This window comes from Battus philenor, unplaced genomic scaffold (genome assembly GCF_028537555.1).
Source record: "Battus philenor isolate CCGP_79_NKW_IND1 unplaced genomic scaffold, ilBatPhil1.0.hap1 SCAF_5, whole genome shotgun sequence".
In the NCBI taxonomy this organism is placed as follows: Eukaryota; Metazoa; Arthropoda; class Insecta; order Lepidoptera; family Papilionidae; genus Battus; species Battus philenor.
The window spans coordinates 15714824-15742610 of NW_027181715.1; the positions used below are offsets into that span (position 1 = coordinate 15714824).

Consider the following 27787-nt stretch of genomic DNA (forward strand, 5'->3'; position numbering starts at 1 on the left):
ATGTATATATGTGTGTGTATAGTACCCAGCATTTCAATTTAAAAAAATCCGGAAAAAATGTGATTGAGAATTTAATATTAAAATTCAATTATTCACTTTGAAATAACTTAGTTATGTGTTAATATTTCTTAAGCCGCACTTAAATACGCGCGACCTACATGTATTATATTACACGAACTTGATTATTTCACGCCCTGTTTGTTTTAAATTCAACCGAGTGCAGGATTTAAGGTTTATGATATTTAAATTGGGTTAATACGCACTACTCGCCTGCAACTGTGTTTTTGTATCAACAAAAAGGTTGTACGTCTGATATGAACACCACACATATGATTTTTACACAACCTTGCCACGTGTCATATAGGCATCAAAATGTATTTATTATAGGTATATATACTATATATGATTACATACTATGGTTGTCTGAAAGAAATTGCCTCGTGTGCTAAGACCGCCCATTGTAGTTTTTCTTTACTATTATGCAAATTAATATATATATATATATATATATATATATATATATATATATATATATATATATATATATATGTATATATATATATATATATGTATATATATATATATTTATTTATTTATATATATATATATTTATTTATTAAAATTATTAATAGAAATCATTCATTTTTGGTCATAGTGTTCAAGACAGTAAAATAAGATACAAAAAAGACAGAAAAAATAGACTTTTCTTTAAAAAAAATATGTCAAAGGTACTACTTGTGATATATTATGTTTCGTATTTTTTTCAAAACGGACATAAGTTGTACTATAAGACATTTCAAGGTTATCCATTCATTACCGGACACCCTGTATATATGCGCAATAAAATATATTAACTATCTTTCCAAGGGTCTTGAGAAATAAATACAAAGTTAACAATTTATACGTAAATTTCAATTGTCTAATATTTCCTTTGATATTATGTTCGTAACGTTTCATGCGTAGAATAAACAATACCTAGAACAATACAGTAAAGTGATAATATACGTACAAGGTATTATCTATTATTTCACTACCTCATTTTAATTGGCTTTATCACGTACCTTTTGTTCTCGAATTCAACTCGACAAAACAATTTCAATGCATATGAATATTCGATTGTTCTATATAGAACTGTGATATATATAGTACTAAAATTTTTTAAAAAAAGTAGAATTAAGTAAAAAAGTTAAAGTTAAATAAATGCATTTATCGAAGCGTCAACAGCTGGTGCTTGACGTGCCGTTATTTATTATATTTGTATAAATAGTACATATATATATATAATTATATTATGTATTATACAATAATATATGTATATAATAAGGTTTTTTTATGCGAATATTTTCCGTTTCAATTTGATTTTAATTTTATTTTTCGTGTCTTACGTAATTAACTTGTTTCACCTACCTTTGTTAATTTATCTTGGAACCAATTACGTTTTACTGGTAGAGAATACCTTCGGAATTAAATTCCCCGTTATATATGGAATGTATAAAGTGTTTAAATAAATGAATAATACATTAGAAAGCATAATGACAAAAATAAAGTGATATAGAAAATTTAATACCCGTAGAATTCGATGTCGAAAGTGAACGGAACAAAGAATAAAAAATAAATAATAATTGATATTAAGAACTAAATTTATATAATATCCCTGTGTATATAAGACAGGGAAATTACGTGAGATCCCAAAAACCAGCGGCAATTAAATAAAAAAGGTTACGTTTTGAATTACCAACATATATTAAGATATCATTTATTTAATTATTGTACATACATATTAAGTTATACAAAATAGCATTTAAATAGTCCATAATGCTGCCGATAATTATTTTCAAGTGTTAAGTAAGAACTTAATTGAAATCCCAATTGAACGCATGCCAGAATTCTTTGAAACTGGTAAAAGGCGGTCTCTATTACTTCGTAGATGATCCCCTCTGCCAAATTGACCGTCTGAGTGAAGCAATTAATAGTTTAACCTAATTTGTCATGAGTAATTTTATTTCGAGCTTCACTTAATAGAAGGCATACTTGGTTACTTAGAAAATTTATATGATATTATTAATTGTACACGCTAGAAAATATATAAATAGTTTCATAATGGTAAAGAAAAAAAGTACAATGGGCGGTGTTATCACACGAGGAAAATTCTTCCAGACAGCCAGTTAACGTGTATAAAGTGTTAATATGTATAAAGCATATATACTCATAATAAATACGGAGTAATACTTTTTATAAATAGAATAATAAATAAAAATGTCAACCTGACTTGGATCACACTTGATCAGAAAGAATAAAGAAATGAATCCTAGGTCTAGTAAATATTTTTAGAAATAAATTAATGAAAGTAGTTAAAACAAGATAGTATCATAAAAGTTAAAAAAAATATGTATAAATATACATACATATATATATATATATATACACACACAAAAATCTTTTTTTTTTATAGAGGTTTAAAAATACGTTTACGTATCATAGGGCCTGATGTTGGTGCCCCGTATGTCGGACTCGATCTAGATCAATACCGACTAAAAACAATCCTCTCTCTTCGGTATCCCTGGTCCCCACGGCATGGCCGTTAGGCATTACTTCGCGGGGGGGATTTAGCCGCAGCTTTCTCTGATAGAGTGGCCGTTCAAGCCAACTTCCTCCGCTCTTGCTCTATTTTACGCAACTCCTTTAGCACCGTCGTACAGTACGCGCTCGTAAGTTCCCAGGCCGAAGGCGAGGATAGCATTGTAGCTATCAGAGTTTCAGGATAGATTTTGCATCCTACACCTTCTTCCCAAGACCTCCTGGCTTCGTTAAATCGGGGGCAGACGAAAAAGACATGCTCTGCATCTTCAATCATTCCGACACAATTAGGACAGTCAGGGGAATCTTCGTATTTGAACCTATGGAGATACGCTCGATAACAGCCGTGGCCGGATATCATCTGAGTCAGGTAGTAGTTCAACTCTCCATGATCTCGGTTCACCCATGGCTCTAGGTTTGGTATAAGCTTACGCGTCCATTTTCCTTTCGTCGACTTATCCCAGGACGATTGCCACTGTTGCAAGCTTTTCAGTCTTCCCCGAATTCTAAGTTCAGCTGAAGTTGGGTCTGATTTGCTTTTTTTGCTACGGTACAGATCAGTTCTTTCGTCTGCAAGAAGCGCAACAGGAACCATACCTGCTATCACGCATGCTGCATCCTCCGATACTGTACGAAAGGCGCTAGCTACCCGTAGAGTGCTGACTCTATAAACAGAGGCGATTTTCCGTCGGGACTCCTGTTTGCTCAGTGCGTCGGACCATATGGGTACTCCGTACATAAGCACTGACGTAGTCACCGACGCCAATAACTTCCTTCTGTTTTGCTTGGGACCTCCGACATTAGGCATGAGTCGGCAGAGTTTAGCTGTCACCAGAGACGCTTTCGCTGCTGCTCTCTCAGCCTGATCTTTAAAGTTTAGCCTATGGTCGATCATTACTCCTAGGTACCGTATAGCTGGTTGAGTTGCGATTTCACAGCTGCCGACATTGAGTGTGATGGTCTCCGCAACTCTCCTGCCAGTAATGAGCACTGCTTCCGTCTTCTGCTCAGCTAGTTCTAGTCCGACTGACCTCATCCACAGGGTGATTACTTTGAAGGATCTTTCAAATGCCCACTTCACTTCCTCCACGTGTTTCGCTACTATAACGACTGCTAGATCATCAGCGAATGCGACGAGACACACAAATATCTATATGTGTATGTGTGTGTGTGTGTATATGCTATTCTATACTTTCTTCTTAAGAGTCTCTTATATCCTTTGCTATAAACAGGAATTTATGTTTAAATTTGTGGAATGTACGTGTTTAAAATACCCTTTATTTAATCTATTTGAAAATTAATGTAGAGTTCAAGTTAGTTGGTCGCTTGATCCGTAGCTGAGGTTAAAACAAGTGTTTTGAACTGTTCGGCTTGTTATTGTTCATTTTAATTAGATCTCCCAAAGGCTTTCCGAAGGTTCTAAAGATTCAATTGTATTTAAATCGTTTACTAATTATTTTAATTAAAAAATTGTAAACAAGGGAAATTAAATTGATAAGTAAATTTTTGCGGCTTACCTAATTATTCTGCAGTTTAAAGTTTAGTTTTCGGAAGATCAATCGGAAAAAACGAAAGATCAATGTACGATTAATGCTTTGTTGAAAGTTGAAGTGATATTGGCATCCCAACTAGCGTGGCGCATTACAATTGAACGCAAGGACTCTAAGGTTTAGGATTGAAAACCACCTGATGAACAAACAATATTGTTAAGTCCTTCGAAAGATTTGGATGCAGATCGCTTCCAATAGGGCTGCTATTGGAAATCTATGGAAGAGTCTATGTTAGGCAATAGATAATTTATAGTTCAATTGATAAAGTTGGTGATGAAGCTCCTGTTAAACTTCATCATCGTTCAAGTTGCTATGAATTAATAGATTGCTGTTTTTATAGCACCTGTTATCGAGGGCCTCTTTATTTTCCCTGTCTCATGTAAGGACTGGGTACTTACAATTTTTAATTATTTATTTCACGTCCTTCTGTTTATTTCTTTACTACTCTTTCAGTCTTCTTCAGATCATTCATTCGGTCTCATAGCATATTTCATATGATTTCATTTACTCATACATTTATAGTATTCTTCTTTTCATTACTTTTTATCCTTCATCTCTCATATCATTAGAGTGCTGGTTTTAATTTTTGAATCAATTACCGGATTTTTGGGGACCGCTCGTTCATCCCTATTTTTGGAATAACGACTTGTCTGACAAGGGTTTTTTTTCCATATTTAATTGTTATTTTATTTTCTTATTTCATGCTTCATATTTTCTTTATTTACCATCTTTCTTTCTTCACTAAGTATCACTCTTTTCAATCTTTGCATTTCTTTCGGACATTATATCACATCCATCACCATTATTCCCAAGTTATCACAGAATTTGGTTTAGGTTATCATAGTATTATTATCACAGACTTTGTTAATAAATTGTGTCTTCCGTCTATTATATTATTTGTCATAAAGGCTGGTACTATCTATTTATTTACTCATTCTTTTGCAACTTTTAGATAAAAGAAGAAGCGCATCACATCCACAGAAAGTGGAATCTTATCCCAACTTACCCTGTTGTCACTAAGTCTTGATTGATCAAAGGGCGAAAGATCAACAGATAGTGTTACTCAGTGTTTCCCAACGTGGAGCCCACGTCCCAGAGGTGGGGCTATTCAAAACTAGACTCGACATGAGTTAACTCTTTCGTTTTGGTATGAAAATTATGTATGTTTTGGAGTGAGAATTTTATAGGTATGGCATAAAAAAGTCTTCCAATAATGAAGTTATAAGCAAAATTTTGATTAATAACTTCGCAATTAACTTAATCCTAATGCTGGTATGATGCAATAATCTAAGAAATCACTGGAACATTTCAGACTGAAATCATTATCTCGCTATTTTATAAATGGCGTCCATTATGCTTGGTTCACGATACCACAGCGAGACAAATTATTGTTGCGTTAAGAATAACGAATGATTGAGGTTGCGAATATAAAATATAATCTTTTTAAAAAATTTAGAAGAATTATTTATATCCACCGCGAGCTCTTTATTTGGAAGTTGTAATATAAATATTATATATGTTAACAGGAATTGCGTATTATTTTTTTTTCCAACTAAATTCCTAACTTCGTTATGGCAAGCAGGAATTTCGTTGTATTTTTTTTCCAAATAAAGTCATAATTTATACAAGCAAATTGAGACGAAGATTTTTCAAGTCCCTATCGACATTGTACTTCCGGAAGTTTTTGTGTCTGTCACATTTAATTGCAAATAAAAGTTTATTGAAAAACCTATTTTATTTATTTATTTATTGTCTTCATTTAGAACTTAATTATTTATAGTTATTACTTATTTACGTAGAGATACTGGTGTTAAGTTTTAGTCATCTATGACAACATTTTTCAAGTTAAAAATATATCTAAGTGTATCGATAATTCAATGGCTTTAAGAGAACGATTTATAAAAGCCTTATCTACAAGGAAGTTACTAATTCAATCATATAAAAATATGTTTTACTGTTTTACGGAATATATATTTTTACTTCTATCATATATAGCAGATGTGTGTACAATAATTTATTAATATTTAAATTCCTTCCATTTAGTTACTGTAAGCAATTATATCTCAGCGATAGTAAAGAATATAATGGATGATACATTCGGGATACAATCATATATAATTCACAATATGTGTAATAATTTCTATACTGCTCACAAACAAGTTTAAAGAGGATAGAAAGCGGCATCCTCTGTACACCATAATACCACAATGTGATCGTCAAACCGAGTGGTGATTATTATATTACTCCTCCCCCCATATATAGCGTATAGCTTTGGGGGGAGGAGTAGTAGAAGTAATTTACCACTCGAGCACGTTGAAAGACTCAATATTTAGCCATTTCCGCATAAACAAAAAAGTGCCAAACACAGAGAGAGGCACTAATCGGTATAACATAACTCCTGAAGATGCCCCGTGGAAGGGTGAAACACGTGAGTGATTTAACGGTAGTAGTTGTGTAATTCGCATTGTTTGCCGCATGCGCATTTATCAGCGGGCCGGCGGGCGGTGCATTTTGTTGCACGACTACCACTGCCTGTGGCTAAATATTGGTCCTTTTCTTACTTAGGATGGACTTCCGCAAAATAACGCCTGATTCCATTAAATACTAAAATAACTATTTAGTTATTGTAAATAATGACATATTAAATTACCATATTCTACGCTAGATGGCGCTTGTTGTACTTTACATCGCGATATTGTTTGATGGGCAAATATTAATTTTTAATTAATTTTCCCTTATGGGATAATTCTAGTAATATTATCGATGCATCTTCACTGACTTTCTATTCGAACGCTAATGTAAACACTCATTTCATTATCTATAGCGTAATAAACACATTCTACGGTGTTGGATTGTTTTAAATCTTCACGCAGAAGGTCGGATCTTCTTTATATTTGCACTCACAGCTAGTATCAAATAAAGTGCTCTCTTAATATCTGAGTGTGGTGTTACTAACATCCTTCAGAATTATATCATTTATCATGTTTATAAATGATGATACTAGGCGTTAATTCGCCTAAATCAAAACATTATCGAATAATAAACAGACACTAATGTTACTCGCATTTTGATAACATTGGAAAATTACGTAAAATAATATTGGAGCTATTTTAAGTAGAATAAATAGTTTTTATTTACTTTTTAATTGCGTCGCTCTGTTTTAGGCATTTTATTTGTACTCTGTGGATGCGTAACTAGCCTGTGAGTGGTTGCTGTGTTAATATATATATATATATATATATATATACGTATATCGTCTGTTTAAATGATATTGTATACATCTATAAGTGTAAACAAATATAGGTTGAAGGGCATTTAAAAAACTTAATAAATAAATGTAAATATAGTATAAATGATTTTATATGTACTGTATTATTCATTTTTTATCTCAATGTTTACATGATATGATTATGTCACTACTTTTTGTTTTTGGCAAAGTCCAGCATTGCAAAACGTGTTTTAAAAATGACTTAAATATTTTTTTACTTAATTCGTATTTCCCTACAAAGTGAAGCTGTTAATTTATTTAAAAAAGTAACACTGAATAAGTAACAAAATTATTGTAAAGGTTAAAACGATTTAAAATTTTTAGTGATTCTATATTTATACAAGTACAGTTCGAGCATAGTTGGAGTCCAGCTTAATTGAAGGCTTATACAAAAATTTATTATTTCTGTTCAATTTCCGTTGAGATATAACGGGAAATTTATTATGAAACTTTATTAGTTAACAATATCGTTATATTAAATAATTTGCTTAGTGAAATAAGAACTATGATCCTTTCTATAATAGGATCCTGAAATATTTATATTTTTTTCATTACATATCTATATTATAAATATATATACATATATAAATATATATATACTAATTCTTAAAACCAATACTGATCGAAGTCAGTTAGATGTTTTTATTTATTATTGTATTATATTTATAATATGTATTATACCTTTTTTATTATAAGTATAGATGTTATATACGTATGTATGTATGTTTAAGTATGTATATCTATGTATATTTATGTTCATTTGTTTGTGAATATGTATTTTTTTTTACACGTGAACTACCCTTTATAAGTACTATTATCTTTTCCTTACTATGGTTGTCTGTAAGAGATTGCCTTGTGTGATGAGACCGCCCATTGTACTTTTCTGTATATTATTGTAAAACTTATTAAATGTATCTTATCGTGTACAATAAAGAATATTAAATAAATAAATCTTTAATATACCAATCGTATCAGCTAATGTGTTAATCTTGCCGTTGATAAAGCAAATTTGACCTAATACTGGCCGGTTGCACTAACGGCACTAAAGCGAAAGCTTGAATTATTGCAACGACCCATTAGTTGGGCAAACAATGCTCCCCAATGCCTCTTTATTACTTTTAACGCATTCGATTTAGTATTACTGGATTATATGTTGCTTAGTGCTTAAAGAACATATAACTTATGTATAAAAAATAATATATATTCTCTTCTTTATGACGTAACCTTTTACCACACAGGCGGTTCGATTCGAAAATGCTTAATAAATATTTACTAGACCTTTGATTATTTGTTATTTAATTCATTATTTTTTCTTTATTATTCTCGAAGCAATTGCGATCTAATTCACTTTGATGTTTTAATTTATTATTATCTTTATAATGTTTGTATATTTTATATATATATGTACACGTTAACTGCCCGTTATATATATATATCTACTGCTTTCATATTATAGTTGTCTGTAATAAATTGCCACGTGTGATAAGGCTTTTAGAGACGATTTATGAGCAGTTCTCCTATTCAGGAGAATGTTATCAGTCTGACTCCACAAGTGCAGATGGAAAGAGAGGACAGACTGACAAATATAGAGTAACAGACAAAGCTCTTGATGGATAATAGTCGAAATATAGATGTACTCAAGGGCGTCGTTGTAGGTAAAAAAGAGACTTTAAAAGAAGATAAGAACTTTAATAGAGAATGAGTTGCATTGCTCTCAATTATTGTGTCATCTAAAAGAAAAAAAAATTGGGATGAAAAACTTGAAAAAGTAAGGAAGGCGGTCGATGCCTTGAGGGTTGGGTAAATTATAAGAGTGAAGAATAATGCAACTATTTTATAGCGTGTACAATAAAGAGTAATTAAATAAATACGTAAATATCGTGCAAAGATTTATTTTTATTGATTTGAATTAAAAAAATGTAAATGAGGTAGGATATATACTGGCGATTATAAATAAAAAAATATGGAGTTTAGCTGAGAGAAGTAAGGTAATGAATAAAAGATATCGTGAAGAATGAATGGAGAAAGAAAAATAAAAATGTTTTTCTAGAAATTGCGACGTTTTTGCCTAAAACCAAAAGAGAGGCCCTTGAAAACGGGAAGAGAGTATATATATATATATATATACACTTTTCTAGCAATTTGGTTCGTAACAAATTCTTTTGATGTCTATATAACACGTGGCAAGGTTATATTGAAATCATTCGTCATTTGTTCATATCCGATGTACAACCTTTTTGTTGATACAAAAACACAGTTGCAGGCGAGTAGTGCGTATTAACCCTCCTGCACTCGGTTGAATTTAAAACAAACAGGGCGTGAAATAATCAAGTTCGTGTAATATAATACATGTAGGTCGCGCGTATTTAAGTGCGGCTTAAGAAATATTAACACATAACTAAATTATTTTAAAGTGAATAATTGAAGTTTAATTTCGTTATTAAAATTTTCACATACTTTCTGGAACATTTTTTTTAATTTTATATATATTTATGTAATATATGTGTATATTTATATGTGTGTGTATTATTACGAGAATATACAATTATGAGAAAAAGGCTTTACAAAAATAGTTAAGTATAGTTAAATTGTTGTATCCAGCGTCTTGTACCCTTAACAATTTTCCCTTTTTTATTTATATCACACTTTTAGTCTATTCCTTTAATTATATACACACACGCACATATACACAGATATACCTATTAATTCTACTTTATAAATAAGAGATGACGTCCATAATCTGGAGTTTTAATTTTTTAACATACGGCGTGATTTTTTTCATTTTGTTCAGTGTAGCGAGTTGTTGGTACATGTTTTACGTATGTACTTAACAGAAGGTTCTCGTAAAAACTAAATTTAAAAATTGGGTAGAAACTAAAAAGAATATTGCCTATTAACATTTTGATGGTTAACGCGTTCCAAATTTATATTTTTTTTTGCATGGACACTATTTATAGAACACATAACAACAAATATATATATATATATATATATATATATAAATGTGAGTGTGTGTGAGAATGTAACAGTGAAAACTTTTGATTTTAACCAAGAACTTTAATTGAACGAAAATACTCGTACATTCGTTCAACGCCAATCTGACAGTTCTCGCGACATTTCCTGTCAATGTCAAACCTTACATCCTTCTATCTTAAGGTGGCCCGATGACCATAATGATATTTTTGTTTACACACATACACACACACACACATACACACACAGATACACTCATATATATATATATACATGAATATATACACGCGGTGCTAAAAATTAAACATTAAATGTTATACCGTGATTAAGAACCATAGAAAGATTTAAATCTAGCAATCCAGTATCGGTACTGCCCACTCAAGGCGTAATAATTCAAGTGATGTCATTAACCGCTCGGATTTATATCCTGTACATTGCAGACGACTACCAAAACTGTGGCTCCCTCGGCCCGGAGCCAATTGCTTTAAGCGATTTGAATAATCGCTTCTCGTTCAGGTATTGGATAGATAAGCAGGTATAATTTTGCGATAGTATCGCTTATATATCATATATATGTTCAATAAATACGAGTGGGTCAAGGTCAACATCATTTTGAAACTTCTTTCGTAATGTTAAAAAAAAATAACAGTAATGTAATTGTAATAAATGTAGGTTTATCTAGGAAAGAAATCATCAGTAAGAAAAGGACGAATATATAGCTACTTCCGCTATGTAGCAGTAGTCGTGCAATAAAGCGTACTGTCCGCCAGCCCGCTGATAAATACGCGTGCGGCAAACAGTGCGAATCACACAACTACCACTGTCAAATCACTCAACACGTGTTTCACCCCTCCACGGGGCATCTTCAGGAGTTATGTTACACCGATTAGTGCCAAACACAAAGTCACACAGTCAACACAAACTCAGCTCAGCGGGCTGGCGGGCGGTGCACTTTGTTGCACGACTACTACTGCATGTGCGGAAGTGGCTAAATATTGGTCCTTTTCTTACTTAGGATGGACTTCCACAAAGTAACGCCTGATTTCATTAAATATTCCATGTGTTTTATTAAACCTTCAGAGACTGCATGGTCATTTAATTCCAGACTTATTCATACATTTACAGCTTCATAGAAATATTAACTATTATTTTGTTCTATTTCACATAGTTCAGAAATAGCATTTAAGCTATATAGCATTATATTTAACGAAAAATATCGACTCGCATTGACATTATGTTTTGAAACACGAGCTACAGTTAACAATCAAGGTGTGAAAGAAATTGCGTGCGAATTCACAACGACTTTCTTAAAATATTATTTGTTAATGGTATAATGTTGGAATGGCGCCAAAACAAAGCACTTAACATAAAACACTAAGGTTGTTTGTATCATCGACGTCTCAGCTTGTTTACTTCTTATATATCCCAACTATCTTTCAGATATTTACCTATAGTTTCTTCTCTGACCTGCCGGCTTCCTTATTACCCCAGAATTATAAATTAGGCCTTTTCAGGGTCAGATTAATTAGGATCCTTTTAAGTCTGCGTGTTCGATCTTCTAAGACAGTGATTCCCAAAGTGGTCTATATCGACCCCTAGGGGTCTATGACAACCTGCAAGGGGTCCATGAAATGAAAATGAGGGTCCACGAAAGTGGATCTCAACACATACACTGATAGTACCTATTTACTTACATCATACTATCTTATAATATCAAAACATTTACATTATTTATAAAAGTACCTATGAAGTAAAAAAAAATTATTATATTTGTTTATAAAATTGTGTAAGTTGTAGGATGTTGGTATTCGCATTGTGGTCGCAATACATTTTGAACTTGTAAAAACCTGAGAGTCGCAGTCTCAGAGCTTGGGTAAGTAGGGGGTCTACCCAACACGGAAAAACATGGCAAGGGGTCTACGACACAAATAGTTTGGGGAACTCGGTTCTAAGACATCGAAGCTTTCAATCAGACGACTTCATGTTCAGAAACCGTTGAGATGGTTCCAGAGGAAGATGCCATTAATCCCGTGGAATGCATTCCACATCAAAGAGTTTTTAGTATTTCCTCAATACTAATACTTACGAGGAGTATAAAAATGAAACACTCGACAAAGCTTGATAGGATATTATTTGCGTGTAATACAATTAGCGGCACATGGTATTTGTCAGCGAAAGCGCGGGGAAATGAATCAGCCAGTGGCGTGCGTCTGACGTCTATCGGTGCCTGATAGCGCCTGCGCGTGCGCCGGCCGTCTGGCAGCAGGTTCTTTTGAGTCGCCATCTGCGCCCGCGCATGACCCTCGTTCGCCTATCGCTAGTTGGTTGTAATACGGGGACAGTGATGCTAGTGTTGTGCGCAAACTACCAGTTCACTCTACACGATCTCAAAATCAAAACCTAGCTTCAGTTCATCTTGCGTCGAGTATTGTAATTTTTCAGTCTCAAACTCTGTAAGAATTTACAGAACCACGAAAAACTGACCTCTAACAGCTTCAATAAGATGAACGTAAAGCCTATTTGTCAACAAACATGAGTAAGCTATTCTATTAAACACTCGTTCATTTACAATTATTTTCATGGCCACCCGTTTTTGGAGACATCTCGTTCTGCTCTACCATGGTAAAGTAGGGACTATTTAAACAATCAATAACTTTTTACTTCATATTATCACGACTGTCGGTTAGCGATAGCAAAACGCAGACTTCTAAAATACACTTGTATTTGTTTATATCTTCTAAAATTCACTTTTAATTTTCTAGAATTCGAGCTACGAAACTGGCAGCAATTGTAGTTACAACAGCAGCCCATTCTCTACTGTTCTCACCTCTACATATATATGTATATACAAAAAAAAGTAAGAAAAGGACCAATATATAGCTACTTCCACCATGCAGCAGTAGTCCTGCAATAAAGTGCACCGCCCGCCACCCCGCTGATAAATGCGCCTGCGGCAAACGATGCGAATTACACAACTACCACCGTTAAATCACTCAACACGTGTTTCATCCCTCCACGGGGCTTTCTCAGGAGTAATGTTACACCGATTAGTACCAAACACAGAGTCATTCGGTCACGCACGACTACTGCTGCATGGCGGAAGTAGCTATACATTGGTACTTTTCTTACTTAGGATTGACTTCCGCAATATAACGCCTGAATCCATTAGATATAAAGAAGTATTTCATAAACACAAATAAATAACAAAAGCTTTACAATATCTTAAAGACAAGTTTTATTTTATATTAATATGCGATATTTTTAAATCAATTTAACCCTTAATAACCTAGAATTTCAATTTTGATACCAATCTTTTAAACCGAATGTTCACATTACTATTAGTTTTTTTTATAGGTTGGCTGTACGTATTTTACTGTTGTATAATATTATTTCCAACGAAATTAAAAAAAAAATCTATTTTTCCTATCATCTAGATCCTCAAGCAAACACAGTAATATTAAAAAAAATCACTTTCGTAAATCAGGCTACTAAAGGTTCTATCATTTAAATTAATTATTTCCCAAACTAAATTATTACTTAGACATATTATCAGGACAAATAACCGTTGAGGCTTTAATTTTCTGGTGTAAAGATCGTTGACCGGAAAACAAAATGGACCACGTACAAGGAAAATAGCTGACGCTGTTAGGGTCACCGGAAAAATCTGACATGAAAAGCTTACCAGTCCTGTTTGATATCAACGCTTTTGCCCAGCAGTGAACGTCTTACGTAACGACAATTACCAATCGAACCTTCTTAAAATATGTTCAATTACTATACCTGAATCGTATATATATATTTAAAAGAACAACCAATACAGGTTAGCGTGACTTTCCTAACATAACACTATATTCCTGGCCATGTTCCAAATACGTTATGAAACTTTCCGTACGGCTAAGTAGAACTGTAATGAAATATTGGAGCGGCCGATCGGGAAATAGCGCTGGAATGGAGGGGGTAGGGGGGTTGTTGAAAGGACAAAAAAAGCTCAAAGCTGAAGCTTTTCTGTTTACATTACAGTGATCAGATGTCTAAGTGCTGATCACCTGTGTTATGTGAGCTTTATTTCTATTAAAATATATCAACGACTTTTCTAACTTGATTAAATTTATTTATACTTTATTTTTGTTGCTAAATAATATATGTTTTATTTATAAATAGCCGTGACTACAATTGTGTGGAATTTAACAAGAAAATAGTTCATTTAATATTTCTTTATTTTAATTGGTGATTTTTTCTAAAATAACAGCAAGCGATCATCTGTTCATAATGAACAATATATTTAAACTTAAAAGTATTTACTCATATAAGTGAACACTCAGAAACGAGGATCAAATATACATTTATAAAAAGTTAAATAGAAGGAAAATAAAATTTTATTAAAAACCTAAAAAAGAATCACAACCAAAATTTATTTTTAACCATGTGACTACGTCCATGGGGAATTTAACAAATAAACAAATTATTTTGTAAATTTAGTTTTTTTATGGTTTAGAATTTTTTAAGATAAAATAGCCTTAGTTATTCCTTAATAGATCAGCTACCTACCAGTATAGTTCCTGTCAAAATCGGTTCAGCCATTTCAGAGATAATCTGGAACAAGTGAATAACAGTGACAAAAATTAATAGCTATGTAATTTTTTATATGTACAGTATATCCATATGCATATCCATATCCATTATTTTAATATTACACATACTTCCCTGTGATAAAATATTAGAAATAAAAAGATATATCAAGAGAATAAAAATAAAGAGCCATTTAATAAGTTCGTAGTGTAAAAAAGAACTGTATATATGAATATATAAAAATCACACAGTGATAAGGTTGGGCATGGAATGTGTTAAATAAATATAAAGAATGACACGTGTACATATGTAGTGTTATTTAGAGAGCAGTGGTGGCCCAGTGAAAGAAGACTGTGCGTTGCGATTATAGATTGCGAGTTCGATTCCCGGGATATAATCTTATATATTTCTCACTTTGTGTCTTAACTATATAGGATTGCCAATGCTCACAAAAAAGGTTCCAGTGGTTGGGCAGCAACGTTCTCTGCTTACCATACTATCATATTTCGATCGCCAATTCACCTGCCAAGCTAGGCGAATATAGTATATCAGTTCATTCATCATCTTTGGGGAAAGTTAATACCTTGTAATGGACGTCTACAGGCTGAAACGGTGACCACAATTAGTTATATATACTTATAACAAACACAGTATAATACATAATTATAAATATTATAATAAATAAATATATCAAATTGACTTGGATCGCAATTACTTTAGGATGAATAAAGAAACAAAGAAAGAAAAAAATGAATTAAAGAATAAACAATAATTGGTCTAGTAAATATTTTTTAACCATTTTTTTAAAAATAGGTAGTGAGTTACTAGGTTTTATGTTCAGCGGTAAATCATTCAAAAATACTCCTTCAATAAGGTTAAATGAAACACGTTTAACTCTATATATACTACAATCAAAATAAATTAAATTACCGTGTAACAAAATGTAAATAAATGTCCACAGATTTGTTTTGTGATTTTTCTTTAAGAACAAAAAAAGTACAAATGTATTCGCTGATAAAACTTTTTCATTTAATATTCAAATAGATTTTGTTTTCTCTAACGACTACATAAAAACGACGAGACTTGACTTATTAAGTAATGTCGCGAGTTTCGACAAAGCAGAGCTTAGTCGTAACTTTCTAAGACAATGAATTCAGAGAATTAAACTTATTTTTCTTCGCTTCTTATCTTAAAATAAATTCACTTCAATTATTCAAAAGATACACCGTAAGAAATAATTGTCTAAATGTTTAACACAAATGTAAAGACATAATTTATCTTGTAAGGTTAATTGGTTCACAGTAAATTAAAAATAAGAAAGAAAGATGAATTTGGCTTTTATTTTTGACATCAAAAGAAAAGTATCAAAACTCTAGTGCTGTCGTATCCATACATAAATCTCAATTTTCCTGGCCCCTAACATCGGAGCATATATATAAGCAGATTCGTTCGAAATTCAAACCAAATATGTAATATCACACTCCCTTACACTCTAAATTCGGAGCACCGGGTCAGCGTCCGAAATAATAGAGAAGACAAATATCGCTTCATTAATAGAACAAGAAGAAAGTCGGCAGACCCTTCTAGAATACTGCAGAAAGCTAAAATGTAACGTAATAAAAGATAACGAAACATAACAATCTTTAGAAGGATAAAGGAAGGAGTGATTCAAAAATAAGTGATTAAAGATTGTGATATAGAATTAAAGATAATAAAAACTATATGATTTGTTAAAAATACAGATAAACAAAAGTAAAAATTGTAGAAAAGCATTCCCGGAGGAAATAGTAGAGGGAAAAAAATAATGCATGAACGGAATGAAATATTATGTTAAGATAAAAAGATGAACGTAGAAAGATATTGATACAGACAAAAGAAGAGTAATGAAATAACAAATAAAGAAAATAAATAATTTATTAAGTAAAAAACTGTTACTGTGAATCCAAGACAAGATGGGTCTCCAATAGTAGGGACCTTAAAAAAACATTCTTAAATCACACAGACAAACACATCATTGCTTGATGCAATAATGTTTTGTTATATTGAATCTCTTGGTTTAAAACTAAGTTTATTAGAAATTTAAATTAGAAGAAACGAGACAATATTAACTTGTAAATAATTCTAAAACAATTGTTTAATTATTTAATGGAACCAGGCGTTACCTTGGGGAAGTCCATCCTAAGTACGAAAAGGACCAATATTTAGCCACTTCCCCACATGCAGTGGTAGTCGTGCAACAAATTGCACCGCCCGCCAGCCCGCTGATAAATGCTTATGCGGCAAACAATCACTCTAGCACTCTAGCTCTAACTGTGTTTGGGCTGGCGGGCGGTGCACTTTGTTGCACGATTACCACTGCATGTGCGGAAGTGGCTAAATATTTGTCCTTTTCTTAATTGTTTAATTTTTAACAAAATTAACACCCATAAAAAATCGATAATATATGATTGATTAGGTTGAATAAGGGGACCAATTTTTTTTTAATTTTGTGGCGTTATTACAAGCAAGAGAAGTCTGGTCGGTGAAGACGTTTTTTTAGCTACCAGCAACATATCTATCTCTCCATTTATACTAGCCTCTCATTAACATTTACATACAAAGCGAGCAATGGATTTTATTCTTTGGTTATAACAAAAGACGTATATTCTTTCAAGTTTTGCAACGAGTATATAACTAAAGCTTTATAATCATTTATTATGCTCTATAAGCATATTATACATTGTTTAATTGGTTTAAATACATTCCTCTATTTATTAACTCATATTATCGACATTCACGAACAAAACACGCAATGGATTTAATTCATTGAATATAACTACAAAATACGTATATTCTTTTAAATGGTGCTACGATTTTAAAACTAAAACTTATTCTTCATATTCATTTATTATACTCTCTAAGCATAAAAGACATTTCTTTATTTACACACGCCTTTACGAACAGAACGCGCAATGGATTTTATTTTTTACAAATCCCGGGTTCATTTATGTTATGCAACGGCTTTATTTATAAAACTAAGGCTTTTTAATCATTATTTTGTATTCTGAGAGAATTTTTACACGTTTTAATTATTTTAAATACATTTCTCCCTTTATACACGTGTATTATCAACTTTTATACAAAAACACGCAATGGATTTTATTCATTGAATATAACTACATAACACCACCACACATTTTATATTGTTTTAAATACATTTCTCCGTTTATTCACGCGTACTATCAACATTTAAATATAAAATACGCAATGGATTTAATTTTTTTTACAAAATACGAGTATTTCTGTAAGTGGTACAATATATAAATAACATATATCACCTCCAACCGTTATCTATAGTCGAATTCAATTGCAGCAGCGAACTAAGCGCTTGGCGGCCTGCCCACCGATAGGTATAGCGGTCGATGCCTCGTTGCACAATATTGCGAACTATATAACTATAGCTAGCTAGATCCTGCTTAGCTTAGATCTTCATTCTGAAATATTTTGCAATAATTACTTTATCTGTACATAAAATTCGTTATAAGGAGCACATTTCCGCGTATAGGAATGATCGCCCTGAAAAATCTCATTTCTCTAAACATTTATTGGAGTCAGGACATATTTTACCACATGGTCATTCCTATGACGTGCCGCATACCTGTAGCAAAGGTGTTACATAACTCCTGAAGATGCCCCGTGGAGGGGTGAAACACGTGTTGAGTGTTTTAACGGTGGCAGTTGTGTAATTCGCATTGTTTGCCGCATACGCATTTATCAGCGGGCTGGCGGGCTGTGCACTCTGTTGCACGACTACCACTGCATGTGCGGAAGTGGCTAAATATTGGTACTTTTCTTACATACTTTATTTATTGCGATGCTGTAGGTCAATAATTTCTCTACAAATCTGCAGGGACAAATAGTAAACAATAATTTGTTTTAAAATGCAGTTCCTATATTGAGGATGGACAAAAGTATGTTAAAGCAGAAGAGAAAAATTGACTGAATTATGGAATGAAGAACAGAATAATAGAGAATTGTAAAGAATGGCAGAAGAGTATGAAAATAATAAAAAAGAAATGCAAAATTTAATAAAGAAAGTAAATTCCTGTTCCCAACAAAATAGGGGGTGGAACGATAGTTCCCTAATAGCGGGTGCCATAATAAAAATACCTATATTGAAAAGGCAGCTTTCGGACGGCTTTGTTCTGTATGGCAATCACGGAAACTGACTAGGAGAGTAAAGCTCAAAATATTCCGGTCCAATGTGAAAACTGTGTTGCTATATGGGTGCGAGACGTGGAAGGTCACCAAAGATATCTCGCGTCAGCTCCAAGTCTTCGCTAACAACTGTCTTCGAAGTATTCTCGGTATATACTAGCCTGGGAAAGTCCAACGTAGATCTCTGGAAACGCTGCGGTGAGATGCCAATTGAACAGCAGATCAAATGCCGCAAGTGGAACTGCATAGGCCACACGCTCCGAAGAGACCCTGATCACATACCGAGGCAAGCCCTAGAATGGAATCTTCAAGGAAAGTGAAGACTTGGTATCCCAAAGCAAACCTGGCGGCAGACGATTACTGCAGAAGTGAAGGCAGTTGGAATGATGTGGAGCGAAGTAAAGCGCGAGGCTCAAGACCGCTCGGGATGGCGACGTACTGTGGACGCCATCTGCCCCACCTTGAGGACATAGGAATAAAAGATGATAATATTAAAAATACTTATTCTTACTTACTCTTCTTTACGTTATTTGAAAATATACATTTTTAAAGTCAATTGTTAATTGTCTTATTGATTTTACATTTTTAAACAATCCTTTAGTTCATATTTACCTCAAGAGTACAAGGAGGCTTAACAAATAAATGATGATGATATTAAAAATACTTATTCTTCTTAACGTTATTTGAAAATATTCATTTTTAGAGTCAATCTTTAATTGTCTTATTGATTTTACACCTATAAACAATCCTCTAGTACATATTTACCTCAAGAGTACAAGGAGGCTTTACCACTTACTTTGAAAGTAGGTTCAGGATAGATAGAGATAGAAATGTTAACTTAGAAGACGACTGGATATCTACAAAGGTTTCCTTTGCATCAAATGATTTCCAAGTTAACAAAGTTCGATTCATGTTACCTACTGAGTTACCACTATCCTTTGATTCGACGAACTGTTTTAATGCTTTCAGAACTTATAAAGACAAATATTGAGGTAACAGTAGTTCATTTCTTGGGAATGGGTTCTTATATAAATCACAATTTGTGCAATAATTATTTAGGATTTACACTACTCACAAAAAAGTTACTATAAGATGAACAGCAGTGTCTTCTTCGTACCATAATATTATACTGCGATCGCAAAATCACCTACCAAACGTGGCGATTATGGTACATCCCCCTTTTTTTACGGCTTCGTTTTTGGGACCTCACGTTCAACATCTTTCATGGGTGGACAGGACCTAATTATTTAGGATCGCTTCTGTTCACAAACTAGTTACTATAAGATGAACAACAGTGTCTTCTGTGTACCATATCATACTGTGATCGCCAAATCGCCTACTAAATGTGGCAATTATGGTACATCCCTCTTTCTTTACGGCCTCGCTTTTGAGGCCTCTCGTTCAACATTTATCATGGGTGGACATGACCTTTATTCGCATTATGATTGTTCAAATAATTTTAATTAATTTATCTTCTCAATGTCTTTTATTCCTTGCCATACTTTCCTTCGATACATCGCCTCACTTGCTCGCCTTCCGTTTCCAAGTTTATTATTTTCATCATTTGTTTAACAATTTATCTATTCTTAATTTCTATTTATGTACTATCTACATCACACTTAATTTACATTTCTTATATCACAGCTAAGTGTATCTGGTCATAGATATCTTTGGAGGTTAGATATGCTTTATTATTAGGTTATTTCATTTCTTTTTCTTCTTCTGTTTCTTTCTGAGGCAAGTGCGATCGAACCAATACTGATCGAAGTCAGTTAGATGTTTTTATTTATTATTGTATTATATTTATAATATGTATTAAACCTTATTTATTATAAGTATATATGTTATATACATATGTATGTATGTTTATGTTTGTTTGTTTGTAAATATGTATTTTACGTAAACCTAAACTACCCATTATTAGTACTTTTGCCATTTCCATACTAGGGTTGGTAAAACTTATTAAATGTATCCTAACGTGTACAATAAATAATATTGAATAAAAAAAATGCATAAAATGAAATAAAAATGCCTTGCTTAGGGCTCCTATGAGCTAATACAACGACGACACTAGAATTAGAGTGTAATTGTCTTATAAAACACCACCGTGTAATCTCTGAGAACAGTATATTTATTACAATAATAATAAACCTTGCGAATGAAATGCTTTATTGTATTAATAATATTAAAAACTATAACAAAACCTGTCACTTTGGGGACTCTACTGAGATTAGGTCGAATTTTGAACTCATCTTGCTTTTAGTTGAAAGATGTTATTATTATTGTTTCTGCCATACGACATCCACTGATGGATATAGCTATACTCTTTAGATTTTAATTTGACCGGTTGCAAGCTGCCGATTATTATTTATGATACCATTATCTTCTTTTCAGACAATGGACGCCAACTGCAATGTAACATTTTCAGTCTGATAATTATTTAGATTTGTAGGAACAACATTTCGTCAAAGTGAGCGGCGCATGGAAAATTCCAGGGACATATAATTCTTTATTTAAATCGGTATTTAAGGTAAGAAGAACAAAAACTGCTAGTGACGGAACGCAAAATCATGCGGAAGATCTTGGGACCAGCGAGAAATCAAGACGGATCTTAGAGGCTCCGAAAGAATGCCGAAATTGAGACTTTTTGTAGCACAGCCAAGTATCATTGGCGAATATAAAGCTCAACGAATCCGCTGGCTTGGTCACTTGGAGCGAATGGGATCGGATCGGAGCGTGATGGTAGCGTACCTGGAAAAACCGAGGGGTCGAAGACCAGTGGGTAGACCCAGATATCGCTGGATCGATCGCGTTAAGGCAGACTTGCGCGAATTGAATGTCAACCAATGGCAGACGATGGCGCAAGATAGAGGAAAGTGGAAGTCTCTCGCTTCGGAGGCCAAGACCCACTTTGGGTCACTGAGCCAGCGGAGTAAGTAAGTAAGTAAATCGGTTTAAATACGGGTGAAATTCGAATAAATATACATTGCGAGCTCAGCGCTTGGAGCGTTCGGACGTGTCTCACGACTTTCCCGCCTCCCTTAGAGCTGACTTGCAATTAGGTTCGCTGTCTTGCACCCCTGTGCAAGATATATCGGCGCACGCCGTTTGGAAGTGCGGATCTGTCCTCGTGACTTATCCGCCGACCTCTCGGCTGTAGCAGCCCGCCAAATCCGCGCCCCTGTGCACGGATTCGCTACGCTCGGCGTTTGGAGTGTCGGACGTGTCTTCGGACTTCCCCGCATACCGTAGTTGCCGACGTAGTGTCCGCTTCTTGCACTTTTCAGTGCAAGAAAGACCTGTGTACAGCATTTGGAGTGTCGGACGTGTCTTCGGACTTCCCCGCCTCCCTTAGCAGCTGTCACAGATTATTGTTTCGAACTGTAAAGAACGTCTGAAGTCGTCCCCGAGAAGCCGGCAGTGATCGCACGTCCAGTCTGCGAACGGTCGCGGATTGCGTTGCTCCTGTCCCTTCGGTCCGGACGGCTCCTCCGTCGTGCCAGTCAAGAAGCAAGCCGCAAACCGAACTACGCGTTCGGTCAACATCCGTCGGCTTGCCCGCTCCCCGCGCCCCGCGCATCGATACACGTCGCGCGTCGTCTCCGTCCCCCCCACCCCGGGGTGGGGTCGCGATCCGCGTCGACTAGGCACTTCCCCCCCCTCCAACGGCACCCCCGCGCGGGTCGCCTAGGGTAATTAGGTAGGTAAGGCTAGGACCGTTAGGCGCGTTACTACGGACGCCGGGTGACGCCGCGTCCGTACGACCGTTTAGGGTTCTGTCTTCGCCGAGCGTAGTTCGATTCACTGACGCGTTGTGACGCTCAGTGACGTGGGTTTACCTCTCGCCGGACACCGCTGTTCGGCACAGGGGAACTCAGTGTGACCTCAGAGGTCACTTCAATTAGATTTCGCGTTCCCACGCTCCATATCGTTCCGTGCGTGCGATAACCCCCGCCCTCCCTCTCTGTCGTAAGGCAGGGAGGTGTCGCGTGTTCCTTATACACATTTACAATGGCGCAATCATGGCGTCACTACACGGGTCCTCCATTCGATTTAAAATCTCCCCCTAAGTCTTCAAAGGCCGCCAAATCCAAGGCTGGCGCAAAGGATCAACCATCTCGCTTCACGAGTGACTCTCCGCAGTCACCGGACACCCCAGTTCGTTACGAGAAGCAGCCTCTTCCTGTAAAAAAGCCGGACGCGGAAGACGACTCGTCGGACTACACCTCCGGGTCCGAGTTTCTCGACTCGGACTCGGAGATGGAGATTGACGAGTCAAAATCTGCGTCCCGGTTTGACGAGTTCACACTCGTCACAGGCAAGAGGAAGCGCTCACTGCGAGCTACTCTTTCGCCTACTCACCAGGACAGTTCTAAAACTGCCTCCCCTCCGAAAAAAGCCGTCCGCAAACCATCTCCGACGGCTACCTCCTCTAACCCGACCGATCAAAGGTCCGCTCAAGTCCCTCAACCTAGCGGAAATAAACCCCCGCCGCCCGTCTTTCTCCACGATAAGCAAGCGTGGAAATCAGTCCACTCATGGCTCCTCGCCAATGAGATGGGCAAATCAAAGGCCAAAAATACCACACAAGGTATTATGGTCAACACCCTAACTGTAGACGACTTCCGTCGTTTCACTAGATATTTACGTGAGGAAAGCATCTCCTTCCACACGTATGCCCTCCCCGAAGAAAAACGACTTCGTGTCGTTATCCGTGGCCTCCCGCTTAAAATTGATGTCGCCGATGTCATCGACGACCTCAAACAGGCGGGACTTCCAATAATTGATGCAAAGCGCATGTCGTCGCTTCGCACCAAACTCCCCATGCCACTCATCATGGCTACCTTAGAACTCTCCGCCGAAGGGAAGCGTATCTTTGCCCTCAAAGATATCTGCTCCCTGTCAGGTGTCTCATTCGAGGCACCACACCGTAGAGGCATCGTCGGGCAATGCCACAGATGTCAACTCTACGGGCACTCCGCCCGCAACTGTTTCTCCCGCCCTCGGTGCGTCAAGTGCCTAGGGGACCACGGGACAACAGATTGCCCTCGTCCCGCTGTTACAGAGACGCCGCCCGCGTGTGTACTCTGCAAATCCGAAGGCCACCCAGCCAACTATAAGGGCTGTCTTAAGGCGCCTAAAAAACGCCGCACAGGCCGCCGCCCCCCGCGCCCCTCAAAAAACGCAGTCCGTCCCCCCACCTCAGCCCCCGCGGCAATAGTTTCGAAGCCCACTTCGAAACTTACTCCCCCGCCACCCCCGCCGGCCACTTCAGCTTGGGCGAAGCCTCTCTACCCGAGAAGCAAGCCCGCCTCACTCCCTACCGCTCCGCCGGTTGCCCGTGAGCAACCGAAACCCGCCAAACCCGCCACCGGGTCCCCTTCACCAGCCGAGGATCTCAAATCCTTGGCACAATACCTCGCCAATATAGATCTTGACGAGGTCTCCATTCTCGCTGCGAAACTACGTAAAGCCTCCGGTCCCTCGGAGCGCTTTATGTGTATCGCCGAACACTCGGCCCTACTCGCCGCTCTCAAAGCAGAGTTTAAATAAACTTTGCTTCCCCTCTCTCACATTATGACGTAACTCTCACATCGATTCTCGTCGATTTCGATGCACTTACATGCACTACTCACTTACTCATAATACGGCGGCCGCGTCCGCCTAATTCGTATAAAGCGTGGGCGGTCCGGAGAGGCCCGTGTCACTCCCGACCGCCGTGTAGTCCTCGCTTCGCGTTACACAACAAACACATACATACATTACACTATACACCTATACGGTTATAGTCTTTCACGTTTGGTCGTCATCGCCGCTACTGTGGTACGTTCCGCAGCCCATAAAATTTCGGCCCGTAGACCCCTGTTCTACGGGTTCCATTTAGATGAAGCTGTAAAAACCATAACCGGTTAGCAGCAATAACTTCACCAGATATCGTATCGTATCGTATCGAATAAATATACGAATTTTTACCTCGGATTTTGTGTTATTATTACCTCAAAACCATAGTAAGATTCAAACAGATTCATTGATAATCAGTTTAAAAGCCTTCAATATTTTATAGATGATCTAAAAATACAGCCATTTAAAGTTTTAACATCAATTAACGATCAACCTGTATAAAAAAATAAAGCCTTAGTTATTGAACAAAAAGCGCAAGTCACGAAAGAAGCACAGTTGACGGAAGTTATAAACGGATGTCAGACTGTATTGTTTTTGTTTGATTTAACTCGCTCCGTTTCTTTGCGCGATAGTTCTGGAACGCGGCCAGACATGTCTTAAAACACTGTGCGGATCTAAACTAACATGTTGTTCTGACATTTCCGAAGTCAAGCGATATATACATTTGTCATTTTTTTATTAAGTTACATTTTTTTGTCACGTATCTTTGAGTGAGATGGAAAACTTAAAATATTTCTCTATTTTTTATCATAGTTAAGTAAGAAAGGGACCAATATTTAGCCACTTCCGCACATGCAGTGGTAGTCGTGCAACAAAGTGCACCGCCCGCCAGATCGCTGATAAATGCGTATACGGCAAACTCCGAATCACACAACTGCCACCGTCAAACCACTCAACACGTGTTTCACCCCTCCACGAGGTATCTTCAGGAGTTATGTTATACCGATTAGTGCCAAACACACTCTGTTTGGCACTAATCGGTGTCGACTACCATTGCATGTGCGGAAGTGGCCAAATATTGGACCTTTTCTTACTTAGGATGGACTTCCGCAAGGTAACGCCTGATTCCATTAAATATTTTAACATAGCTGTCATGACAGACTATAGGAGTCTACTGAAATGATTAAGTCTCTCTTAAAGATCGCTATGATGACTGACCTTCTGTTAACTTGGTTTAGTTCCATTTAGTGAAAATTCTACCTACTTGTGATCATCATTTGAGACCAAGCTACGAGTTATTCTTCGAACTATCTTGGAAATCTTGTTTTGTCGACTTGTCTCCCCATTTTTGATTGGATCTTATGATTATAAAAAATATTCTTAACCACACAGATATCATACACGGATTGTTTAGATATCCTATTTAGCCGTTAGAGTCCTAGATGGTATTGAAAAAACACTGATCAATAATCCCAAGCAGCGCGATCGCGCTTTCCTTATATATGAACGAAAATACCCAAAAAGTGAAATGGCGCTTTTTGCTTTATTCTCGAGAAATACCAAGTGTCGCGAAATCGCTTATTGTATGTGTATCACATATTAATATATTGTATATCTTATGCAAATGGGTGCCTCATAGTTTTTAAATTTTTTAACCTAAATTTTAAACCTAAAACCAACCACAACCATCACCATCAACCTAAAAATTATATCATTCAAATACATCTACTGGTTTGCATTTTAAAATAATACTGTTTTGGATTTATAAATATGTTTAACTAATTTTTAGCTAACAATAAAGTTTAAGAACGAATTTAACTGACATATTCAAATAAGCAAGTTAAAATAGCAGTAAGCATGAAGCATAAGAAAGAAGAAGAATACAGACAAAAGAACTTGGAACGAAAAGGTAGACAGAATGCTTAGACGATCAAATCGATGCAATTGGGAATAAATGTAGCAGGTAGATGCCATCGTAGACATCTTACAGCATGCTGCATTTGTCACTTTGTACATTATCTAAGATATATTTATACTAGGATGTTGATTTTAAACATCCCGTATTTTATAGTAACAATATAAGCTATCTGAAATACGGGTATGACCCAATAAAAACATTCCACACTAAAGTGTCGTTTCATCAAATGTATTTTACAATAACAGAGCACTTGTTCAACCATAATGATAGCAATATAAACGTCTCGCACCGAATTGCGTAATTCCACTGCCAGGTTTTATCCGGATCGGAATGTATGAACTTGTTTGGTTTTAATACGTGCCGTATACATTTCGATATTGTGATTAAAAATTAACTGCTGTTTGTTACGTTCGTTAAACAAATTGAGTTTTTTGGATGTACATAACTTATAAGCCTTCATTTAACATATACAGGGTGATTGATAAGTGTATTTTATTTATTGTCGCTATATCCATCCTAAAACGGGAAAGACCTTTGCACTGCCACAGTTACAGCTTGTTTTATCTTTCTTAATTTCTTATTTACTACATCAAATTACTTAACCTTTATAGTTGTTTTATATAGATCTTAATTTTATTGGTATAATTACGCAAGCTTTCTATCTATATTTGGTTAGATGTAAAAGTTATAGAGGAATAGATAAAGAGATAATTTGTAAGCAAAAATCTTTAAACAATACACCTGTTTACAATCACACTGTACTGTGTGTCGGTTGCGTTCACCAGCTATGTGACGTCTCACGCGCCGGTCCAATTCGAATTTACGTTGTAAATTCTCGCCTCATGGTTCTTTTCATTCTCGGAGCATCTTTAAATTCACGCCACAATCCTTATGTCGCCTCGAACTTACCACCACCATCGGGAGTACCGAGCTGCGGTGTAAAATCAGACCAGGCCTTGAGCAGCAGTCTCGTCCTCTTCTAGGCACGCTTTGCCCAGAGGACTCTTTGTAACACCTAATTGAAACATATGTTTCTTAAAAGATCATCACCCAAGGATGCGCAGTGCCCTGGAAATGGAGGTAAAGTTTAAGATAGATTTAGAGAGCATCGCC

At 35.7% G+C, this 27787-nt stretch overlaps 1 protein-coding gene across 1 annotated transcript; it reads left to right on the plus strand.

Annotated features, from left to right (window-relative positions):
- The first annotated feature begins 23145 nt into the window (after positions 1 to 23145).
- Positions 23146 to 24687, plus strand: LOC137929938 (uncharacterized). Its single transcript, XM_068773079.1, has one exon. The coding sequence runs from the start codon at positions 23146 to 23148 to the stop codon at positions 24685 to 24687; it is 1542 nt and encodes a 513-aa protein (XP_068629180.1).
- Positions 24688 to 27787: the final 3100 nt, after the last annotated feature.

Bases quoted from the DNA above. Each gene is read 5' to 3' on its own strand.
- LOC137929938 (XM_068773079.1), top strand. From the start codon at position 23,146: ATGGCGCAATCATGGCGTCACTACACGGGTCCTCCATTCGATTTAAAA.